The 21,963-nt window shown below is 39.0% G+C and overlaps 1 protein-coding gene across 2 annotated transcripts in view; it reads left to right on the top strand.

Moving 5' to 3' along the window:
- Window positions 1–18,138, top strand: part of LOC150081124 (uncharacterized) — a 1,253,880-nt gene extending 1,235,742 nt beyond the window's left edge. For both annotated transcript variants that reach the window (XM_090381132.1, XM_090381131.1), the window contains exon 41: window positions 17,635–18,138. In XM_090381132.1, the coding sequence (XP_090237258.1) occupies window positions 17,635–17,837 (203 nt within the window). In that variant the 3' untranslated portion in view covers window positions 17,838–18,138. The remainder of the gene's footprint in view (window positions 1–17,634) is intronic.
- The last annotated feature ends 3,825 nt before the right edge of the window (window positions 18,139–21,963 follow it).

The following is a 21,963-nucleotide window of genomic DNA, read 5'->3' on the forward strand; positions in this document are numbered from 1 at the left end:
AGCATGCTCAACACTAAAATGAACATCCAGAGAGTCGGGTTTTAATGTGCTCGTCTACCAGTTTGTATTAGGACATAAACCTCAACGTGTTCTTCAATCTTATTCGTGGAATAAAATTGGCAACATCGGAGGGCGCTGTGTTCTCCACCCCGATTCTCTATTGACTTAATAGAGCCTCAAGAGTGGCCGCAAATAAAGGTTCTTTCTTAATTCGGATTCCGTGGTCCGTGTGTAACCAGAGAATGTCATGAGGCAAAATTAGCAAACAAACATGGTTTATTAAACAACAACATTACATAACAACATTACATATAAACATACAATAAACATAATATACCCGTGTCTAGTATCCAGATAATTGTTAAGTTAGTTTAAGGGATATTTGGTTGGTACATTAAATCTGTGTATCTTCATGTAGTCAGGCAAACAACGATTCCTTTCCTTTAGATGATAACATAGATATTCTCCTATCTTAGTGTTAAATGAGTAGCAAAGGTAATTGCTGGGTAAATAATAGAACACAATATGGTATCATTGGATAATATTACTTTACTGTTACAATCACATCAAACACATCTTGAAGCTTACTTCAATGAGAAGAAAGGTGGGTATAATATGACATACTATCATATACAATTCTATTGATTAAAATGGGGTGAACTTACCGCAAAGTTCCGAGCCACGTCGGAGCGAGGACCTCACTACCTCTGGTATCATCTTTTCTCGCTTCTACTCGGGGTAATACCGCTCTCTGCCTCTTTTCTCCTTACTGCTCTCGAATCAACTCGACTGCGACCACTGGACCACGGCAACTGGACAACTTTCTGATCAACGAACTGGACCACTCCCTCGACGACGACTAGACCCCTCTTCTTTGTTCTCAATCTCTTATATAAGTTTGTCCCCTTTCTGCCTTTCCCTCTGAGATGCAGGTGTTCATCTGGACGGTCAGGCAAAAAGGGTTTTTGCTTGACACTTTTAGGACCTGACTCACCCAGGGACGATATTTATTAAGGGGCTTGCATATTTGTGCAGGGCTGCTTTGGAGAAGTTTATGTGACATTCACCTCTCCCCTTTTTAGCCTCCCCACTACCAAACATTCCGCTGATACATGATTCAGTCGGCATCCGTAGTATGACTCTTACAGGGGCGACTTTTCTCACTTCAGAGTGTCATATCTCACATTCTCTCTTTTGAAAACATGCGTCAGCCCACTGCCTGGGGGAAGATGACCACTCTCCACTAGCTGGCGGCACATGACTGGGGCGATACTGTTTCACTCGCGCGGCGTCACCTGCACACCACAGGGGGCAGCGACGCAGCCTTCTCCGTTGGGGAGGGAGGAAGCTTTTACTTCTACAGGCCGTGGCAGAGAATTAGCGTTATGAAGATTACTTATTAAGATAAGCCCAAGAGGTAAAATAAAGCTATTTTACACACCTTTACCCCACCAGAAGATTTTGCGCACGTGAAAAGTTAATTTCTCGTGCCCAAAATTTTAAAGGGGTGTACGTACTCGTCGAATCGAGCATGGAGTTCTTGGACTAGGGTAAAAACACACATTTCTTCTCTTACATAATTGGGTTTCTCTTTCTAATCTAAGTAATATCTAAAATCAATTTATAATAACTTGTTATGTATTAAGATGGTTATCTCAGAATAATTAGTATCAAAGCAATACCGTTATATTGTTTTCACATAAATAATTACCACAATAAATGTTCACATGTTTTTGGGAGTCCAAATGTTCTTAGGTGTATGTATGAATGTCTCATGAATGTCTCTATTTCACCATTTATACATTATCATGTTCACTGCATCACCTTCTTCCGTTTGTGACAGTTGATTCAGGATAAGCACAGTCTGGTTGAAACTGTTTAACACTGGAACGGAAGTTCTTTGAAAGTTTCTTCTCCTGGTATGCTGAAGACGTAGTTGGTTTGTGACACTTGTCATTCGTTGTCATACAAAGTGGTGATACAACATGAAACAAAGGAACACAACATTAGTATCTGCCCTTATTTCTAATATAATTTGTCAAACACATACATATTTGTCATTAAAGACACAACACATTACCATCAATATCTAAGAACAATCCATTATATACGTACTACTATCTAATAACTTGAAAAGTTATATATTTTGATTAAGTATCATATTGATTAAAAATACCTTCAGATATATTCTCAAGGTTTGATAGCAAAACACACAATAAATGCTTATGAAGGTTATATTATAAACGAAATAGGTAACATACTTGACCCGTTTATAAAGCCATGATTTTAGAAAGTGCATAGTTGATAATGACAGGTGCTACAATGCTGCCAATTATCCATACAATTAATAACATAAACAATTATCTTAAAACCTACTTATTTATCTAAAAAAAAGTAATTTCCGCATACATATGATTCTTTCTTTTTTTTCATTCTAACAATATATATATATTTTTTTTTTTTTTTTTTTTTTTTGATTTACATATAAGACCATTTCATATATAGCTGGTCAATAATTAAATTTAAGCAGTATTAGCAGTAAGTTATTAGTTATAAAATAGCCAAAAATACATGTTAGTTACAATAGGATATGGTTATAATCAATACACTCTGTTTGGAGAGAGGTTTTCTCCCCATTTTTTTTTCTCAATCAATAAAAGATCCTCCTGGGATACTTCATTTCATTAGTCTAAAGAGGATCACTCCCACCATTCGGTTGAGCTGGTCTCACTACGCAGCTGGATCAGGCCCTCGGATTCTGCCCACTGAGTGAGGACACCGACCGAGTGGACCGCGCAAAACTTCTCTTGGTGACCCCAAGGACATCTAAATTGGTGGTTTCGAACTGCAGGGAGACGGTCTTGAGCAGGGCAGGAGAAGTCTTTAATGTTCAGGACTGTCTTGAAAACAAGAGACTCACGGAGAAGCCGTGCCTTTTCCGAACCATCTGTGAGAATCACCGGATAGCTTCTTAGGAGTTGGGTTAGCTGAGAATCAAACTCCGGGGAAAAGAGGGTTCCTGGCTGGAGAAGGAAAGCACCATCCTGACCATCTGCTGTAATGAAGGCAAGTTCTTCAACTGGCCCTGACTCCTGAATGTCTCGCGTAAAACGAGCGTCTAAAAATGCCCAATCTTTAAATGGCACCTCGAGCGTCTTGTAAGGGCGACTCGTAGTGGCAATCTGGGATGGGGTAAGCTTGATAAACGTCGGTCTGGCATCTTCAGCGTGCTGCTCCGGGGTGTGACGGGGAAGACTACCTTCTAAGGAGCTGTCGTCTTCACGTCTCCTTTTTACCACACGCATTCTTGCCGCCTCATGTCTTCGGCAGTGCCTGGCAAGTTTTTCCGGCGTCAATACCAGCTGTGCCCTGGTATGGTCTTGGCAGGTACTCCGAAAGGGGGAAGAGGGTGCTGCATCCCTCCAAAACCAATTCAAATGAGTGCCGAGGAAGGTCCTCAGGCAACTCAACACATACATCCATAACTTGGTAATTGCTGAAACTGTGAGTGGGAAGAAACAAAGAGAAATAGGTGCTAAATTAATCTCTGTTTTTTTTTCATTTATTCTCCTCACTCCTTCCTTTTAGACAAAAATTTGCTTCATTTGTACTTCTGTTCACCTCTTATGTTGGAATCAAGCAGGAGGACATTTGCTGTCATTTACTCTTCACATTCATACTATCCATTTACTGTTCACATTTTTAATCTTCTTTCATTCCTCTTCACACATAGAATTTTAATTTTTTTAACTAATATTATCCTTATTATTTATTATTATTTGCGAAAACAAGCTAAGCATGTCGAGACAATAAATGATCCTAATAAGGCCATAGAAAGGAGTATAATAGGTATTTTAATCCAAGAAATAAGGCCTCCATCCATTAATTGGTGGAACCACACTGTCCATGGCGACAGTCCCGATGCGTAACTTGCTATGTGTGAAACTTGTGAAAAGTTTGGGTGGTTTACTTGTAATGCTGGGTCTTCTAAACAGAATTCTATGTCCTTACAAGCTGTAATAGTTCGTGCGACTAGGCACAAGTTCTCATTATGACATTTAATATCGCTCTTGAATTGAATAGTGTATGTACTAGTTTCTTGAGTTAACTTAACTGATCTTGTGGCCACTAATATGTTTTGAAAGTTTACAGAAACTGTTCCAGAAAGACATGTCGAAAATGCTTGAAAAGTAAGTGTAGCCAGTGTATCACATGTAAAACAACCAATCGGTTTGGTAACCTCGTCAACAAACTTTGGACATACTGTGTGTGTTTCCAAGTAAAATTCGAATCCGAGAAACGATAAGTCTAAAGTTAATGGAGCTGATTGCAGCATTTTTGATGTGAGCCTACCAGAAGGCTCAACTTCTAGCTGATGAGAAACTTGCGTTTTGGGGAGCTTATTTATTTTGCTGGCTACCATTTGTTCTAAATAAGACTCGCTTTTTTGACAACGAACTTTCTCTTCATAGTATTGACACTGTATCATTCTGTCATCAAAAATAAAATGTTTTGACACACTATAATTCGCTTGTACGTCACCAATCTCTCCGTATTTTGGTCGAGATATCAAAGCTGCTTGGTCTAGGTAGGCTTCAGTACTATCACCAACTCTCAGAATTAAATGGTGTTCGAGAATGTCGGTGGGTTGATCAAAAGCTCCTAAAACTTGAATTTCAATGTTATTTCGTGTGATAGCGAAATTCTTTAATGACAACGTCTCAACAGTTGCATTAGCGTGTGATTGTACTTCCACTATGTATCTACAAGTAACTCCTTCAATCTTTCGGACTTCATACACACGTGTGAAGTCGGGAACAAGCCAAACTCGATAGTGTAAACAGGGCTGGCTATCGATAATGAAACAATTCGAACCACTATCTCCTGCAATGCAATTTGTAATCCCTGGCCAACTCAAGGATTCTTTAGTCAATGCCTCAAAAATATAGTCAGGCACACAATGGTGGCCCCAAGCACAATAAGTATTTTGTGGGCAGGCCACTTGACTAATTAGGTGCAATTCAGTAGGAAAAGTGTAATACATCCGTTTCGTTTGCCAGTGGGACTGAACTTGTTTAAAAGTCAACTGTAATTGAAAGAGAGTTTGATCAGTGTCGGAAACAAACCACATACATTGTTTGTATTCCAAATTTAATAGAGTCACACGGACTTTCGTAGAGATTTTGCATGGTTGAGAGATGTCTGCTTGACATTCCTTTATTTTTGCATGTAAGATCTGATGATTAGTACAGGTTGAATCAATTACAAGCATACGTGTCGACAAGTATAAGAGAATCTGCAAGGGTGTGACTCTTACAAGTGGTCTGGGTTCTATGGGAACATGTTCTTCTAAATACTGCTTCATTCTTCCCGTGGTTGTCCTAACCACTGCGCCTGCAGAAAGGCCTGCCAGGCTCGTGAGGCGCCAAGCAGTTCTAAACATTCTCCACATAACACTAACAAGCACGAAAAATCCCTTGACTGTTTGTACTACTGATTTGATGACCAGATTTAAATACCAGATGATTATTACTGCCATGATACCCAGTATTATGTATACTGTATAAGTAACAAAAGGTGGAAAACAGTGTCGGCTGTTTATCACCTCCCAACAAAAAATGCAATTCATTCTCTTACATTCATCCCTTCCTGTCAAATGTATCGTACCTTGTACCACTTTACCTTGCTGGGATACAAAAAGAAACTTTAATGGTCCTGGAACTAACAAAAACTCCCTTGGTACTTCTGCCTGCAAAGGTTCCTTATCTATTACAAACGTCCGTTCGTTCCCAAACTTCCTGATAATCAAGGTACCTTTCTCTAAGGTGGTGAAAACTGGGTCGGTAAACATAACTTCCAATCCTTGCTCTTGGAAATTTGCTTGTTCGTCAGCTAACACATGCCTTCCCTGTCTGATCCGATCCAAATTCTCGATTTGCGATGTCAAACACATTCTGTAAGAGACAATTGGTGGATTTCTAACAGTTTGCGCACCGTATTCAGCTAGCCAATATGTTTCAGACGCTTGTCTTTGACATATACATGATGCTTGTTGATTACATTCGGTTTCGAAACAGTATTCGATACTACCTTTACAGGGCTCTTTACTACATTCACAACTCTCTTCTCCTTTCTGACATTTATAAATGACAGAAGTGCCATTTTCTTTTAATGACTGTTTCAACATAAAGTGCCCTGGTGGGATCAAAGAACCATTTTTAAGAAGAATTCTGGATACCCACTGTTTAAGGCAATTTCCACAATTGGTAATAGAGCAACTATTCTGTGGAATTAATCTACGCAAAGACAGGGAGGGTTTAGTCATTTCACAAACAAATGCTCCATGTTTCACTTGGCACAGTTCAACTTCAGCTTTACAAAATCGCAGAAATACTGCTAAGATCAACCATCTCAACAGAAATCTCAGGCTGGTCGTAGTACCTGTTCCAGACCTCAATCTCAAATCTAGGGGATAGAGAGAAAAGCAATCATTCTAGCACACTCTTCTCATTAGTCAAAAACTGAAAAAATTTTATTTATTTTATTTATTTAATTTATATTATTTTTTTTTTTTTAATCTCTCCAAGCATCTCTGAGGAGGCTTGACCAATTAAAACTCTTTTCACTGTCCTGTGAATCAACCCTTGATGCAAGTGGTCCAAGCATCCACTGTAATGTCCTTTCGGCACCACCTGGTGGTTCATTTTGTTCAGGACTACTAAGGTCTACAAGATTTTGCTCTTGAACTTCATCACTCGGCATCTCTACTTCGAGAATGGGATTACTCTGTCCTGTTTCCTCTCTTTCACTGGGAACTGATTCGGGAACTAACCCTTCATTTTGTGGTGGGGGAGTGATAGTCACTACAAGCGGAGTATGAGTCACTCGATTTCGGCTACGCAAGTTGTATCCATGTGTCTGTGTTGGCACTTGGGTAGCTCCAACTGATTTATCAGCCAGAATATTTTTATTCTTACTTGGGAGATTCCTTAAGGGAATGGATACTGGCACAGTTGTAGGCCGAACTGGTCTTGTTATGGCCGGCCTGGGATTTATTGGTGGGATTAAATCACAAGCTTCCACAACAGGTTCGTCAAATATCCAAGTTTCCTTAGGCACTGTCTCTGTACACGTTTCTTCCAGCGGTTCATTATCTTCAGCTTCTGCTGTCTCTTCAACTCTCAGTTCAGGGAAAACTTTTCGATCAACTACCTTTGTCAATCGGTCCACATGCACTAATTGCTTGTCTCTTGGGTTGAACAGGTTCTGAATCTCAAAATTTACTGGCGAAGTTTGGTTGGTTACACGGTAAGGACCTGTACTCAATCGAGCCAGTTTCTTTGTTGTGCCTACCTTTATTTTAGGAGTAAAAAGATAGACAAGACTTCCCACACGAATATTCTTGTCTACAGCTACGGTAGCTCTTCGTTCTTCTTGTTTTTGCACTGCCTCTTCCAGATGTTGGGCCACAATCTCATAGGTTCTTCGAAGACGCGCACACAACTTTTCAGAGTAATTTTCCAAGGATGCATAAGACTGTTTTTCTTTCACATGCCATAAATCAGAAGGCAACAGTAAGTCTCTACCATAAATTAAAAAGTTAGGCGATTCCTGAGTAGCACTATGGGTTGCTGCATGGTACACAGCTATCGCCAATGGCGTCATTTCATCCCAGTCTGATTGAGCCTCATTTGTGACATGCGATAAAATATTTGCTAAGGTGCGATTTAGACGTTCTACCTTGGCATTTGTTTGCGGATGATATCGAGACGTATGAATTTGATGAATATTTAACCTCTCACACACTTGTCGTAACAAAGAAGACATGAAATTTGTGCCTTGGTCTGTAAGAATGTACTTAGGAATTCCATGCCTAGCAATCACATTATTAATAAAAGCTGTTGCAACTTCATCCGCTTTTTGAGTCTGCAGTGGGACCACTTCGGCATAACGCGTAAAGTTGTCAACTGCCAACAGCAAATACTTGTTTCCTTTCAGCGTCATTGGGAGAGGTCCCAAAATATCTAAAGACACCCTCACCCAAGGGGCGTTTTCGACTGGGACTCTCATCAGAGCCGCTTTCGCTTTAGGGTTAAAACCTCTACGTTCTAAACAAGATGGGCATGATTCAATATAATTACGGATGTCTGCGTACATGCCTGACCAGAAAAAGTCCCTCTTAACTTTTTCCAGTGTCTTCTGTAAACCAAAATGGCCTCCAGAAAGTAAATCGTCGTGGCATGATTTTAAAATTTCCCCCTTCAGACCTTCTGGAACAACTAACTGTTCATTTGGGTCTTCTCGGGTGTTTCCAGAGCCAGATAGAGTATAGTGGTATAATAATCCATCATTACTCATATAAAAGGAATCTGGCACTCTTGTTGATGCCTGGGGTGTTCCTTCTAGCGCTTCAATTAATTTCTGCAAAATCGGATCTTCTCTCTGTAGAGTTTTGATCAAAGTTCTGGTTTGATTTTGAGGAAAAATCACTGATTCCTGATTTGCCTCTGTTGATAACGGAGCGACTACCTTCGTATTTCTTGGTTTCCTATTCCTGTTTTGTGTCTCATCTTCCTCTAAAACCGGTCTAGAAAGAAAGTCTGCATTTGAATGCACTTTACCAGGACGGTAGATAATTTGAAAATCGTATTCTTGCAACATCATACTCCATCTAGCTAAGCGGGGCGATGGATTCTTTAGATTAAGCAAAAAGCTTAATGGTTGATGATCCGTTATTAAGGTAAAATGATTTGACACTAAATAAGGCCTGAATTGCATGACTGCAAAGATTATAGCCAAGGCTTCTTTCTCTGTAGTACTATAGTTCAATTCCGACTTTTTTAACAATCTGGATGCATAAGCTACTGGCTGTCTAGAATTCTCATCTATCTGTACTTCTAAGCATGCCGCGACACAATATGAAGACGCATCAGCAGATAGGACGAAAGGTCGGGAAAAGTCAGGATAGACCAGCAAAGGTGGTGTAGTCAAAACAGCCTTTAACTGATCGAAAGCCTGCTGCGTTGAGCTGTTCCAGACGAATGGTGTTCCTTTCTTCGTCAAATTTGTTAGAGGTCTCGCAATCTCCGAAAAATTTGGAATAAACTTCCTGTAAAACCCTGCCATTCCTAGAAAAGATCCCACTTGTTTTGCATTCCGAGGAGGATGCGCATTTCGAACAGCAGCCACCTGGTCTGCATCAGGACGAATACCTTCAGAATTGATTAGATGCCCAAGGTATTTTAAATGTTCTTTTAGGAACTCACATTTCTTAGGTTTTAACTTAAGGTCGTATTCTCTCAAACGCTGGAAAACCTTTCGCAACCTCAAGAGATGTAAATCAAGGTTGGGCGAAGCAATAATTATATGTTCAAGGTAAGGGAAAACCGATTCTTCTCCGAGTCCATGAAGCACTAATGATAAGGCTTTTAAAAGCGACGTAAAACTATTCTTTAACCCATGTGGCATTCGAGAGAATTCATACAAAGATTCACCAGTAGTGAAGGCGGTTTTGTGACGATCAGCTTGGTGCACTTCGATTTGGTGGAATGCACTTCGTAAATCGAGAGAAGTAAAATAACGCGCTTGCCTGAGATGTTGGAGTACCTCGTTAACATTAGGGAGAGAATAATTTTCAGAAAGAATTTTTGAATTTAATTTTCGAAAGTCCACACACATTTTATAACTCGAATCAGGCTTTTTGACTAGAACTATAGGCGCTGCGTATGGGGAATGGCTTGGTTGTATGATGTTGGACTCCAATAGTTCATTTACCTGCCTTTGAACTTCATTTTTTAGCAAATATGGTACTCTATAGGCTGTCTGCTTCACTGGTATATTATCAGTCAATCTAATCCTATGTTTTAGCATCTTCGAATTTCCTAGCTGAGCTGGGGACTTGGCGAAGATATCTCTATATTCATATAACAAATCGGACAGTTTATGCCTTTGATCATCTGTCAAGTGATCGAGGTCAAAGTCTTGCAAAGTCACGGGAGATGTAGCTTTCTCATTAACTTTCTCACCTGTAAAAACAACTGCATTATCCCTAACACCCTCAAGACTAGCAATATTCATCCCTTTGGGAAGGTGGAGCGGCTCGTCTGTCAGATTGGCGACAAGAACTGACACTCTGCCATCTGGACCCACTCTGTCTATTGAGCATTTAACTGCCAGGTCGTCACGACCTAAGTTAGAGTTAGGTTCTGTCAAAACCAACTGTTCGGCAAAAACAGCAAGTTGGTTACAAACAGCTGTTACTACTTTTTCTGATGAGGCGGGGATCAAATGTTTACCTGTTAATTTAGCTACCGACGGTTTTAAATTCAAATACTGGTCTCTTACGCCTTTCTCCTCGCTACCCTCTTCCCTTAAGCAAATGTTCAATGGGGCAGAGTGTATAATTCCCTTACCTAGATCTATGGTAAATGAAAAACGTCTTAAGACATTAAGTCCTAATATTAAATCATAACGACCCTTAAAATTCCCTGAAGCTACTAAAACACTTTCTTGGAAAGTAGCATCACCTAACTTAAAATTCGCTATAACCTCAGTATGAATTGGAACAATATAGCCAGAAACTCCGGTTATAGTTAGGTCTGGTGTTCTTGAATTTAATGACTTATCATGCTTAATTTTATTATATAAATTTGTATTCATAAGCGTTATGCTAGCTCCTGTGTCCACTAGAAATTTTGCCGGAACACCTTGAATAAACCCACTAATCAATGGCAATTTGGAATCATCATCTAATATATATACCCCTTGTTGTACGTTTTTACTACGGGCATACGATTTAGCGACTCCGTTTACATTTTTTTTCAATGAGGTGGTTCTATAACATGAAAAACTCTTTCTATTTGGTGCAGGAACTGATCTTTGTCACATATATCTCTCCCTATCTGTTTTGTAATTATCTTGATTTATTTGCCTTCCCAAAACAGCTTTAGGTTGAGTTTGTTCAAAGATACGCCCACTTTTATTTATTTCTCTTCTTTCCCTATTATATGAGTTCATATAACCCTTATTTTGATTATTATAATATGTTCTATTTGCTATTTTGTCTCTATTCCTGTTAAAATTGTAACCCTGACTGTTAGCATGGGGTGTCCCATTTTTTGGTAAGGTAGTGTACTCGCGCGCGGTATACTTCGCGCACCGAGGAGGAGAACAATCTGGCGTCGGGTAATAGTTGCACCGACAGCCGCATCGATCAGAACAACGGCCCCTGCCTTCTGTAGTCTTAGCTTGGTTACAGTATGCTTGCTTCCCAGCATAACTCGGCTCTCCGTAGCGCCTGTGATAACGAGAATCGCTAGCGTCTCTTGGCAACGCCCTGTTCGACTGTAAGTGCCTTACAGGGAACGCTTCGCGGTCGCACGCAGGGGAAGATGCATAAGCTCCAGTGCTCCATTTTTGACATGAATTATTTTCATTGTTTGTAGAATCTTGCGTTTCTAATTTATTTTGCATAACATTATTTACCGATAGAGTATATAACGATTGTTGTAGGTCTCGTATCTGTTCTTGTAACGGCTTTAAAAATTCTTTAAAATAGCTTTCTTGTTGATTGAGCATTTCTCCATCACTATTAGTTTGCCCACAAAGAGTGTTAACGGATCTATGTTTTGAATCCGATATGAGGTCATTTGTTTCCTCATGCTTCGCTATGTTTATCGCTTGTGAGAAAGTTAACAGATTTTGGCAGAGCACCATCCTTCTAATTTTATTTGATACCCCCCTGAGAAATTGAGCCAACATTGCCTGGTCTAAAATTGATAATGCCTCAGGCGACTCACTCTGGGTTTTAAACGCTAGACGTCCCAAATTTCTAACGCGGGCGCTAAAGTTCGCCACATTTTCGGTGGGCCCCTGAACAGCATTTGAGAATTGACTCAAGCATGTCACTATTGGTTCCGTTTTTTCGAACTGGGCTAAGAAAGCATTCTTGAACACGGTATAGTCTTTTTCTCTACGTAATTCTAATGACTGTGCTAAGAATTCTGCTGCAAGAGAGCGAAACTTAGCTTTACAGACTGCCAGAAGTTCAGAATTTCCCCAAAGAGCTAATTCCCCTACGCTTTCGAGCATTTCGAAAAAATATTGAATAGATGGGCCTTCATCAGGGCTGCCTGAAAAAACTGGAACAAGACCCAAGTAACCTGCAATATTAGCCAACTGCGGTCTAGCTGCATCGGGAGGAGACTGAGTCTGTTCTGTTACGAATAATGGAGCTGAAGGATCTATTCCGACCTGTGTGGTTTGTGGGGACTGTCCCTCCATTTTAAACTTATTCCTGTGTAAGTGAAATTAGATGACCCTATTAGTTTTCAGATAAAATGTTGGGGTAAGCCTATCTATGTACTGTGGGATCCCGTTTTCCAAAATAGTGTGACCTACCTTTACGTCGCTGGAAACATAATTATATAACGTTAGTAATCAATAATCTTAAACAAAAGTGTTACAACATATAGCAACTATTTATTTTATTGGTTTTCCCTTCTCTCTTAGGTGTAAAAATAGTACTAGTTACTAGTTGCTAACTGTTGTTCAATGTGGGTGTTCCTAAAGAGGACCGTGTTACTTGTGCTGATGTGCTGAAAAACAAACTGCCTCTACCATTCTCTGCAAACACATCCACGGTACAAGTGTCTTCCCTTCTACAGTAGTAATTTTCTTCTATTTCTTCTTCTCTATTTTCGTTCGTTCTACTGCTGTTTCACACTTCAGTCTACAGCAATCCTAGTTACCAATAAGTACTCGTAAAACAGTTTTTCATCCCGAAATGACACATTCAATCCTGGTCGCGATTAGCGCCAGTGTAATCCTGGTCACGGCACCAGTGTAACGCCGCCTTTTCTCTCCGTTATAGCGCGGGCATGCTACTGTAACTTTCACCAATATCCATACAACCTTCAAGCATGCTCAACACTAAAATGAACATCCAGAGAGTCGGGTTTTAATGTGCTCGTCTACCAGTTTGTATTAGGACATAAACCTCAACGTGTTCTTCAATCTTATTCGTGGAATAAAATTGGCAACATCGGAGGGCGCTGTGTTCTCCACCCCGATTCTCTATTGACTTAATAGAGCCTCAAGAGTGGCCGCAAATAAAGGTTCTTTCTTAATTCGGATTCCGTGGTCCGTGTGTAACCAGAGAATGTCATGAGGCAAAATTAGCAAACAAACATGGTTTATTAAACAACAACATTACATAACAACATTACATATAAACATACAATAAACATAATATACCCGTGTCTAGTATCCAGATAATTGTTAAGTTAGTTTAAGGGATATTTGGTTGGTACATTAAATCTGTGTATCTTCATGTAGTCAGGCAAACAACGATTCCTTTCCTTTAGATGATAACATAGATATTCTCCTATCTTAGTGTTAAATGAGTAGCAAAGGTAATTGCTGGGTAAATAATAGAACACAATATGGTATCATTGGATAATATTACTTTACTGTTACAATCACATCAAACACATCTTGAAGCTTACTTCAATGAGAAGAAAGGTGGGTATAATATGACATACTATCATATACAATTCTATTGATTAAAATGGGGTGAACTTACCGCAAAGTTCCGAGCCACGTCGGAGCGAGGACCTCACTACCTCTGGTATCATCTTTTCTCGCTTCTACTCGGGGTAATACCGCTCTCTGCCTCTTTTCTCCTTACTGCTCTCGAATCAACTCGACTGCGACCACTGGACCACGGCAACTGGACAACTTTCTGATCAACGACTAGACCCCTCTTCTTTGTTCTCAATCTCTTATATAAGTTTGTCCCCTTTCTGCCTTTCCCTCTGAGATGCAGGTGTTCATCTGGACGGTCAGGCAAAAAGGGTTTTTGCTTGACACTTTTAGGACCTGACTCACCCAGGGACGATATTTATTAAGGGGCTTGCATATTCGTGCAGGGCTGCTTTGGAGAAGTTTATGTGACATTCACCTCTCCCCTTTTTAGCCTCCCCACTACCAAACATTCCGCTGATACATGATTCAGTCGGCATCCGTAGTATGACTCTTACAGGGGCGACTTTTCTCACTTCAGAGTGTCATATCTCACATTCTCTCTTTTGAAAATATGCGTCAGCCCACTGCCTGGGGGAAGATGACCACTCTCCACTAGCTGGCGGCACATGACGGGGGCGATACTGTTTCACTCGCGCGGCGTCACCTGCACACCACAGGGGGCAGCGACGCAGCCTTCTCCGTTGGGGAGGGAGGAAGCTTTTACTTCTACAGGCCGTGGCAGAGAATTAGCGTTATGAAGATTACTTATTAAGATAAGCCCAAGAGGTAAAATAAAGCTATTTTACAATAGCCATTTATCACAACCCTCTGCCTCCTGCCCTGAAGCCATCCTTCTATCCATCTAAGGATTTTCCCAGTGATTCCAACCTGTTCCAGCTTATAAAGCAACTGCTCATGTGGAACTGAGTCAAAAGCTTTGTTGAAATCTAAATAAACAATGTCGAAATTATTCCCTAAATCCAGTTCGTGAGTGACCCCTTTCGAAATAATGAACCAGATTTGTTAAACATGATTTTCCCTTTACAAAACCATGCTGAGTATCCTTGAGAATTTCAATTCTATCCAAATGATTCTGAATTCCACCCTTGATCATTGCCTCCATGATTTTCCCTACTACTGAAGTCAGACTGACAGGTCAATAATTTCCAACTTCACTTTTAGAGCCACCCTTATGTATGGGAGATACATTTGCACTTTTCCAATCCAAGGGAATCTCCCCAGAGTCTAGTGATGCTCGCATAATTAGCCTCAATGGTTCAATGCACTCGATTGCCGCCTCCCTTAAGATTATAGGGTATATTCCATCAACTCCAGGAGCCTTACTGGATTGTAGGCTCAAAAGTTTTTTCATTAAATAATCTTGCGAAATTTCAATATCATTAATTACATATTTTTTAACTTCGCTCCCACAATTTCCCATTGCCACAAAAGGTTTTTCATTTGTAAATATCGATGCAAAATAACTGTTGAGTTCATCTGCAACGGCAGCTGGTGCATTTAATATTATCCCTTTCCCTTATGTAAAGGTCCGATCTGGTTTGTCCTGCTCTTCTTGGCATTTATATATGTGAAGAATTCTTTATCCCCCCTCTTTTCTCTGTTTGCTGGTGATTTCTCATAAACTGCCTTTGCCTGTCGAAGCTTTTCTGTGGCTCTATTACATATCACTTTGTAGCTGTTATAGGCTTCAGTACTTTTTATTGCTCTGTAACCTTGCCACCTTTTTCTGCTCAAATCATGTGGCAACTTCATTATTCATCCAACTTGTAACCCTCCTCGTGGAGTATTTTTTTAATGGTATATACGCATTCAAGGCATCTGCAATTAATGTTTTAAAAGCGTACCACAGTTCAAATGTATTCATTTTCTGCACGATATCTACCCAGTTAATAGAGGCATCATAATTTCCTTTTTTGAAATTAAAACCCATTCCTTTGCCTTTTACTTCTGCTACCTCTCTCGTCATCATCCACCGTAGAACTCTGTGATCACTTCCTGCTACTGGTTCCTCTACTGTCAGCCCTGTTATGTCATCTGATTCATGTGTGATGATGAGGTCTAGGATATTCTTTTCTCTAGTACTTTCCCTGACATGTTGATACAAATAACAGTCATCTAGTTGAATTAAAAACTTTGTTCCCCATGTCGAGTTTCCTTCCCATTTACTCCAATCAATTAGAGGCAAATTGAAATCACCCATAATAAGGCATTGACGCTTACTTGCCCATTCCATTTACATGTAGAGGCTTTTGTCATAATCTTCACAATCAGCTGGTCTGTAGATTACTCCTACTCACATTATACCTTTGTTTCCAACTATCTCACACCATACAGATTCTATACTAGCATGTGAAATGTCTGAATCCGTGAAAGCTATCATCGCACTCAGGCTGCTTCTGATAAGAAGCATTACCCAACCATCCCTTCTATCTACCCTATCCTTCCTAAATACATTATACAAGCCGTACTTAAACTCATCATCCCCAATTTCCGGGTGGCACCATGTCTCTGTAAGCCCTATTATGTCCACGTTACTTGTTTTAACCAGCAGTTCGAATTCGCTCATTTTATTGACAACACTTCTAATGTTACTGTATAAACAATTAAGATTTACTGTTCTTGTATATTTAACAACTCTAACACAACCCTTGAAGTTTTTTAGGCTTCTTCCCTGATATTAGCTACCCGCTCATGTGAAACGTTTCTGACCCCAGAACATCTAGTTAGGGTAACAGATAAGTTAGTCCAGTTAGGGTAACAGATAAGAACTCTTAAGAGTTCTTATCTGTTTAACATTGAAGTTTAACATTGACAAATATAAAGTACTACATATGGGAAACAGCAACCCCAGAGCAACGTATCAACTCTGTGGTACTACACTGACAGTGATAGAGAATGAAAAGATGAAAAGGATAGTTGTGCAGGCAGATATGAAGTTCTGTGAGCAGTGCAGACGGGCTGCAAGAGTAGCTCATGGTGTTTTGTCAATGATATACAGGAGTTTTTCTAGCAGGGATAAGGAGGTGATTATTCCCTTGTATAAGGCAATGGTCAGACCACACCTTGAGTGCTGTATACAGGTCTGTAGGCCTCATTTCAAGAAGGATGTAGAGATGCTGGAACGAGTACAGAGAAGGGCAACAAGATTGGTGAATGGAACAAAGGGTTGCTCTTACGAAGAAAGGCTTAAGTTTTCCAAATTACAGTGTCTGGAGACTAGGCTGCGAGGTGATCTGATAGAGGTGTATAAAGCCTTGAATGGTTTGAGCATGCTCAATGCCGATGGGATTCTTCCTCTTGCTCAGAATAATCACCTGAGAGGGCATAAATTCAGATGAGGAAAGACAAATGTAGGATAGATGTGTGGAAATTTGCCTTTAGCCAGCGGGTAGTTGTTTGGTGGAACAGACTTCCATCCCTTGTTGTGGAAGTTGATAGCCTAAATAAATTTAAGGCTCAGCTGGACAAGTATTTCGAACGAACGGAGGGGTGAAATGAAATGGAAGTGTTTGTTTATTTTTTTGGCTGATGCTGCATAAGCTTGCTGTCTTGCATCATATGCCTCTACTAATGCTAACTCTGTCCTATCATGCCATTGCAAAATTCTAGACACAACAATATTCTCTTTTGTGGTCTTAGATGATTGTCCTATAAATGTGGTCTTAGATGATTGTCCTACTAGCTTTTGTTGGCAGAACATACCCTATAATGCTTTGCCCATGTAATTGCTTGTCCCATGATGACCCCCTAGCAAGCCTTGTAATTCCTACTGCTACATATAGTAGTAGTAGTAGTGGCATTTGAGGCAAGAAAGCAAGTGTATGAGCTTATGCAGCATCAGCCAAAAAAAAAAAAAATCACACCATTCCCTACAAATAGAAGCATTGCAAGTATCAGTTTTCTCAGCCACCTGGATAGCATTAGCAAATAATATGCCCTTTAATGGAATATGAAGGTAACAGTATATGGAGCAAAACTTAGAATATGGCTTTTTTTTATGGGATTTTATAATTTAAAACATTTATGTTACTTGCATAATCAGTGTTCTAATTATGTTGTTTGAATTTTTTGAATATTGTCTCATTCTAGGCCCCCCAGGCCCATCAGGTACTGGACTTCCTGGTCGGCCAGGAGAAAGAGGACCTCCTGGCAAACAAGGTATTGCAGGCATACGAGGCCCCCCAGGTCCTCAAGGACCTCCAGGATATTGTGAATTATGCAGTTATCCTGGAGCAGATCTTATGAATGCAATCCAACAAGTCCCACCTCGGAATACAAAGGGACCAGCTTAAAATGTAAATATAATGAAAGAGGACAAAAATCATCTTATGCAGATTAAAAATTCAGTGCCTTTGAACTTCTGTGAAAAAAGGAATAAACCTGTTTGTTCTGCAAATGATCCTTTAGGATTGTGCACATATAAACTTAGGTGATGAAAGTAAAATTGTAAGGTAATTTACATATGGTTTTATAAAACAAGAAAATATATCAAATTAATTTTTTATATGCTGTAGTAATGTGGTTCTCTGCTCAAATCAAATACACACTGCCATTTTATTTTAAACCATGTACAGTTTTATGTGAATGTTAAGTACCGATGGACTGTCTTAGCACATTCTCTTGATTTAGAAAATGTAATTTAATTACTTGGTAACTTAGATCACAATTTCAATTAAAAATTTGCTGCATAAGGATACCAAGTTTTGTGTACAGTTAATAAATACTAAGTTAATTTTTTGTTAATATTGCAGATATGCTTTTATAATTGACTGTGATTATATAGGGGATGTTTTTGATGTTCACTATTTAAAATAAAATGTACATAAGTTTTATTCAATTAAAGTTTCACTTCAATAGCTTGTGGAGCGAAATCCAAACCATATATACATACAGCAAATCTGTAAGGAACTGGCACTCCTTCAGAATAGTTCTGAAAAATTATATCTGATCAAGATTTCAATAGAAAGGAAGTAATATTGAGTAAACTTATGAACTGAAGAGATATTTATTACTAAGTGTGATAAACATAGAGGTGAACTTTTGACTTTCACACAGTGGAGTACCAGGTAACTGTAAGCAGAAAGAAAACAGGAGATTTTTTTTTAAAGTCCATACTGCACTAGAAATTTTATCAACAACAATGTTGATAAAATTTCAATTATACAGTATATGTTCAAACATTCACACTCATCATTGCTATGAGGAATGATCCCAAGTAATGCTTGGCATTACTTGACATAATTTGTTATACTTGCATACTCTTCCTTGTGCTCTTGTCAGTTCTCCAAACACAAGGACTACTGTCTGGGAAGTTCTTACAGTATACCATCTATTTCATGACATCAAGAAATACTGGAAACTTGGCACTATGTAGTTACATGCAGCAATAAAGTACTTCCTCACTAACAAAATCTTCATGAACTTTGTGGAAGAAATGACTAAGTTAGAATCATACCTCTGATTTAGTCTGCTATGGTAATTCAATTTCAAAACTGTTAATATAAAAAAATCGTGTTCAGCATATATGTAAGAGTAATCACCTGAGTACATTGTAGAAAGAGATACATTTAGATTTTCAAATGCTGGCATAACATTTAAAAGAACCAAGCAAATTGCTTTATTCAAACCAGAAGAAAGGAACATGAAGAGACTATCTGCATGAGTAAGGATAACATATCTAAAATTATCAGCTTACTGATATGTAACTTTTCTAACCTCTTCAAAGGTAGCCACTGTTCTTCCAGTCTATTTACACAAAGGCAATCATGCTTTAGTTGAAAATAAAGTTTAAAATTTGTCATCTGGTAATGCAATTTTGCTAGAAAAGTGTATCATCATAATTCTAGCAATACATCTTGAACTATTCAGATTATATTACTGTGACCAAAGTTGCAAGTTTTGGCAAAATAATTCACGGAAATAAAGTTAATTCAATACCAGCTAAAAAAAATATACATATAATTTTACCTATTTCATTTGTTGAAGTGATATAACTTTGTCACTTCAACAAAACCAGATGGAAATTAATTCCATTTACTCTGTAGCTGAATGCAAACTTCCATACCTACACCTAGTTTCCAGTCTTTCTTGGAAAGAATGTCCTGCTATGCTCTTTTCTGCACCCATTCCAATCCTGCACCATTCCATTCAGATGTGGCCTAACCATTGATAAATACAATGGGTTAATCACCTCTTTGTCAGTGACAAAGTTCTTGGATATTATTTACAGAACCCATGTATTTATTTCATATCCAGCTGGACCTGCATTATTAAACCTCAGTAGGCATTTGTCAACCACCTTCTTAGTTTGTAGCCGACCGGGCTAGCCGAGTGGGTAAAAGTACCTGCCCGGCAACCCAAAGGTCGCGGGTTCAATTCCCGCCTCGGGCTTGGATCAAAGTACTGCAAAAACCTTGGGAGGTGCAATATGGCCACAGAAGCCGATGCGCCAACAACTACCAAATCAAATCAAAAAAATTCTTAGTGTGTCATCTTGAAGTAGCACACATGGAATACTGTCAGTTCTATTATGCCAACATTAGTTGTTCTAGCTAAAGTTCAGATTCATCCATTTTATTGACAACAGCAGTAAGAAACCCAATGACTCAAGCATTCCTTTATCCAACAGTCATTCATATGGAGTAGTATACTTTAATAAATATATGATGCTAAAATTATTCTTTGTATTTGGTTCTATCTTGGTCAGGCATGATTTTCCTTTAAGAAATCAATGCTGTGATTGCATTATCTATTTAATCCATTATTTTTTTATAGCACAGAGGCAAAACTTACCCACTTCAAAGTCCCTATATACTAGATCTATTATATTTTTTTTGTACTAATTTATTGATCTTGAAAAATAAATTCGTACAATTTAAATGTCTTGCTAAATCTTTTAATGATGCACTCCCAGACGATTCAATCAATAGCCCCTTGGAAGTACTTTTCTTTTGTTTGTCCCTCCACTTTCCATTACATTTTTTTAAAATTGAACTGGTTATCTGAAGAAACAGTTCATACTGATGAATTAAACATTCATAAACTTCACCCTTTATAAATAATAATGCATCGAAGTGTCCGTGGGACTTTTAATAAATTTCCTCACTTAAACATTTGTTGTTGAACAGGATTTTATTAGCTACCTTAACAATAATTCTCAAAACGTCATCCTTATTTTCATTTGTGCAGGTGTTCTGTAGCCGAGGTCAGGAGTGGGAGTGGGAGTGCAGTAGCACATGCTCTTTGAGTAGACCGGTGTTCAAGCCCCTGACTGCTGATCTGACAGTTGATCTGCCAACCTGCACTGGACCATCATGGCAGATGGTCCATTTCCCTCAGCATGAATTGTTGAGGAGGCTTCTATCTTGCAGTGAGTTGATAATGGCTGCACTTTACCTTCTTTTTTTTAACTAAATTAGCATCATCGATGCTATTTTCAATAACTTTATTATGTTATAACCAAATCCGTGACTGCTCCTCCTTAAAGGAGCCTCTTACATCAGGAATGATACAGTAAGAGACTGTAATTAAGATACTTGGGAAATAAAGTAGTAGTGGTACTACTTCTGTTTTTTTAACTGAAATACATTTGCTGAATAGCTAGGACTGTGGTGGACATATGTGAGTATAGCAGTCAGACAGATAAGAAAAAAAAAATTTTCTTACTTTGAGTAAGTACATGTCATAAGTGAAGATGGCTACAATCCTTCAACCACTAAAAGGAGTTATGCTATGTAGCCACCTCTGTTCCAGAGTCTCCCAAGTGACTAAGTGACTAATGTATTAAAAGGAATGCACGCTTAGCCAAAGACTTCTCATAATCTGCCTTAGTGCTTAACCTGCTAGATAATTTTGATCTAAACCATGAATTACCTTTGGACCATCTGCCACCTATAGCTGATTGGGATAGAAAGCAATCTCCCAGAAATATTTCCTACTGAATGAGCTGTCAACCCATGAGCTCCAGTTGATATCATGGAGCAGTTTAATTGTACAGCCCACTCTGAGGCATCAGCCAAAAAAAAAAAAAAAAAAAAAAAAAATTCCCATTTCACCCATCCATTCATTCCAAAAGTTTGTCTAGTTCTATCTTGAATTTATTTAAGCTGCCTACTTCCACAATGACAGATGGAAATTTGTTCCAGCAATCACCCACCCACTAGTTAAAAGCAAATTTCCTGACATCTATTCTACAACTGTCTTTCCTCAATTTGAATTTATGCCCCCTCAGATGCACCTGAGGGGGCATAAATTCAAATTGAGGAAGAATCCCATCAGCATTGAGCTTGCTCAAACCATTCAAGGCTTTATACACCTCAATCACGTCACCTCTCAGGTTCCTAGAGTCCAAACGCTGGACTCTAGGAACTAATCACCAACTGGTCACATTTTAATTTTAGCTTTTTTTTGTAAGCGCAA

The sequence above is a fragment of the Mastigoproctus giganteus genome, chromosome 9 (genome assembly GCF_048544385.1).
Source record: "Mastigoproctus giganteus isolate SK-2022 chromosome 9, ASM4854438v1, whole genome shotgun sequence".
In the NCBI taxonomy this organism is placed as follows: domain Eukaryota; kingdom Metazoa; phylum Arthropoda; class Arachnida; order Uropygi; family Thelyphonidae; genus Mastigoproctus; species Mastigoproctus giganteus.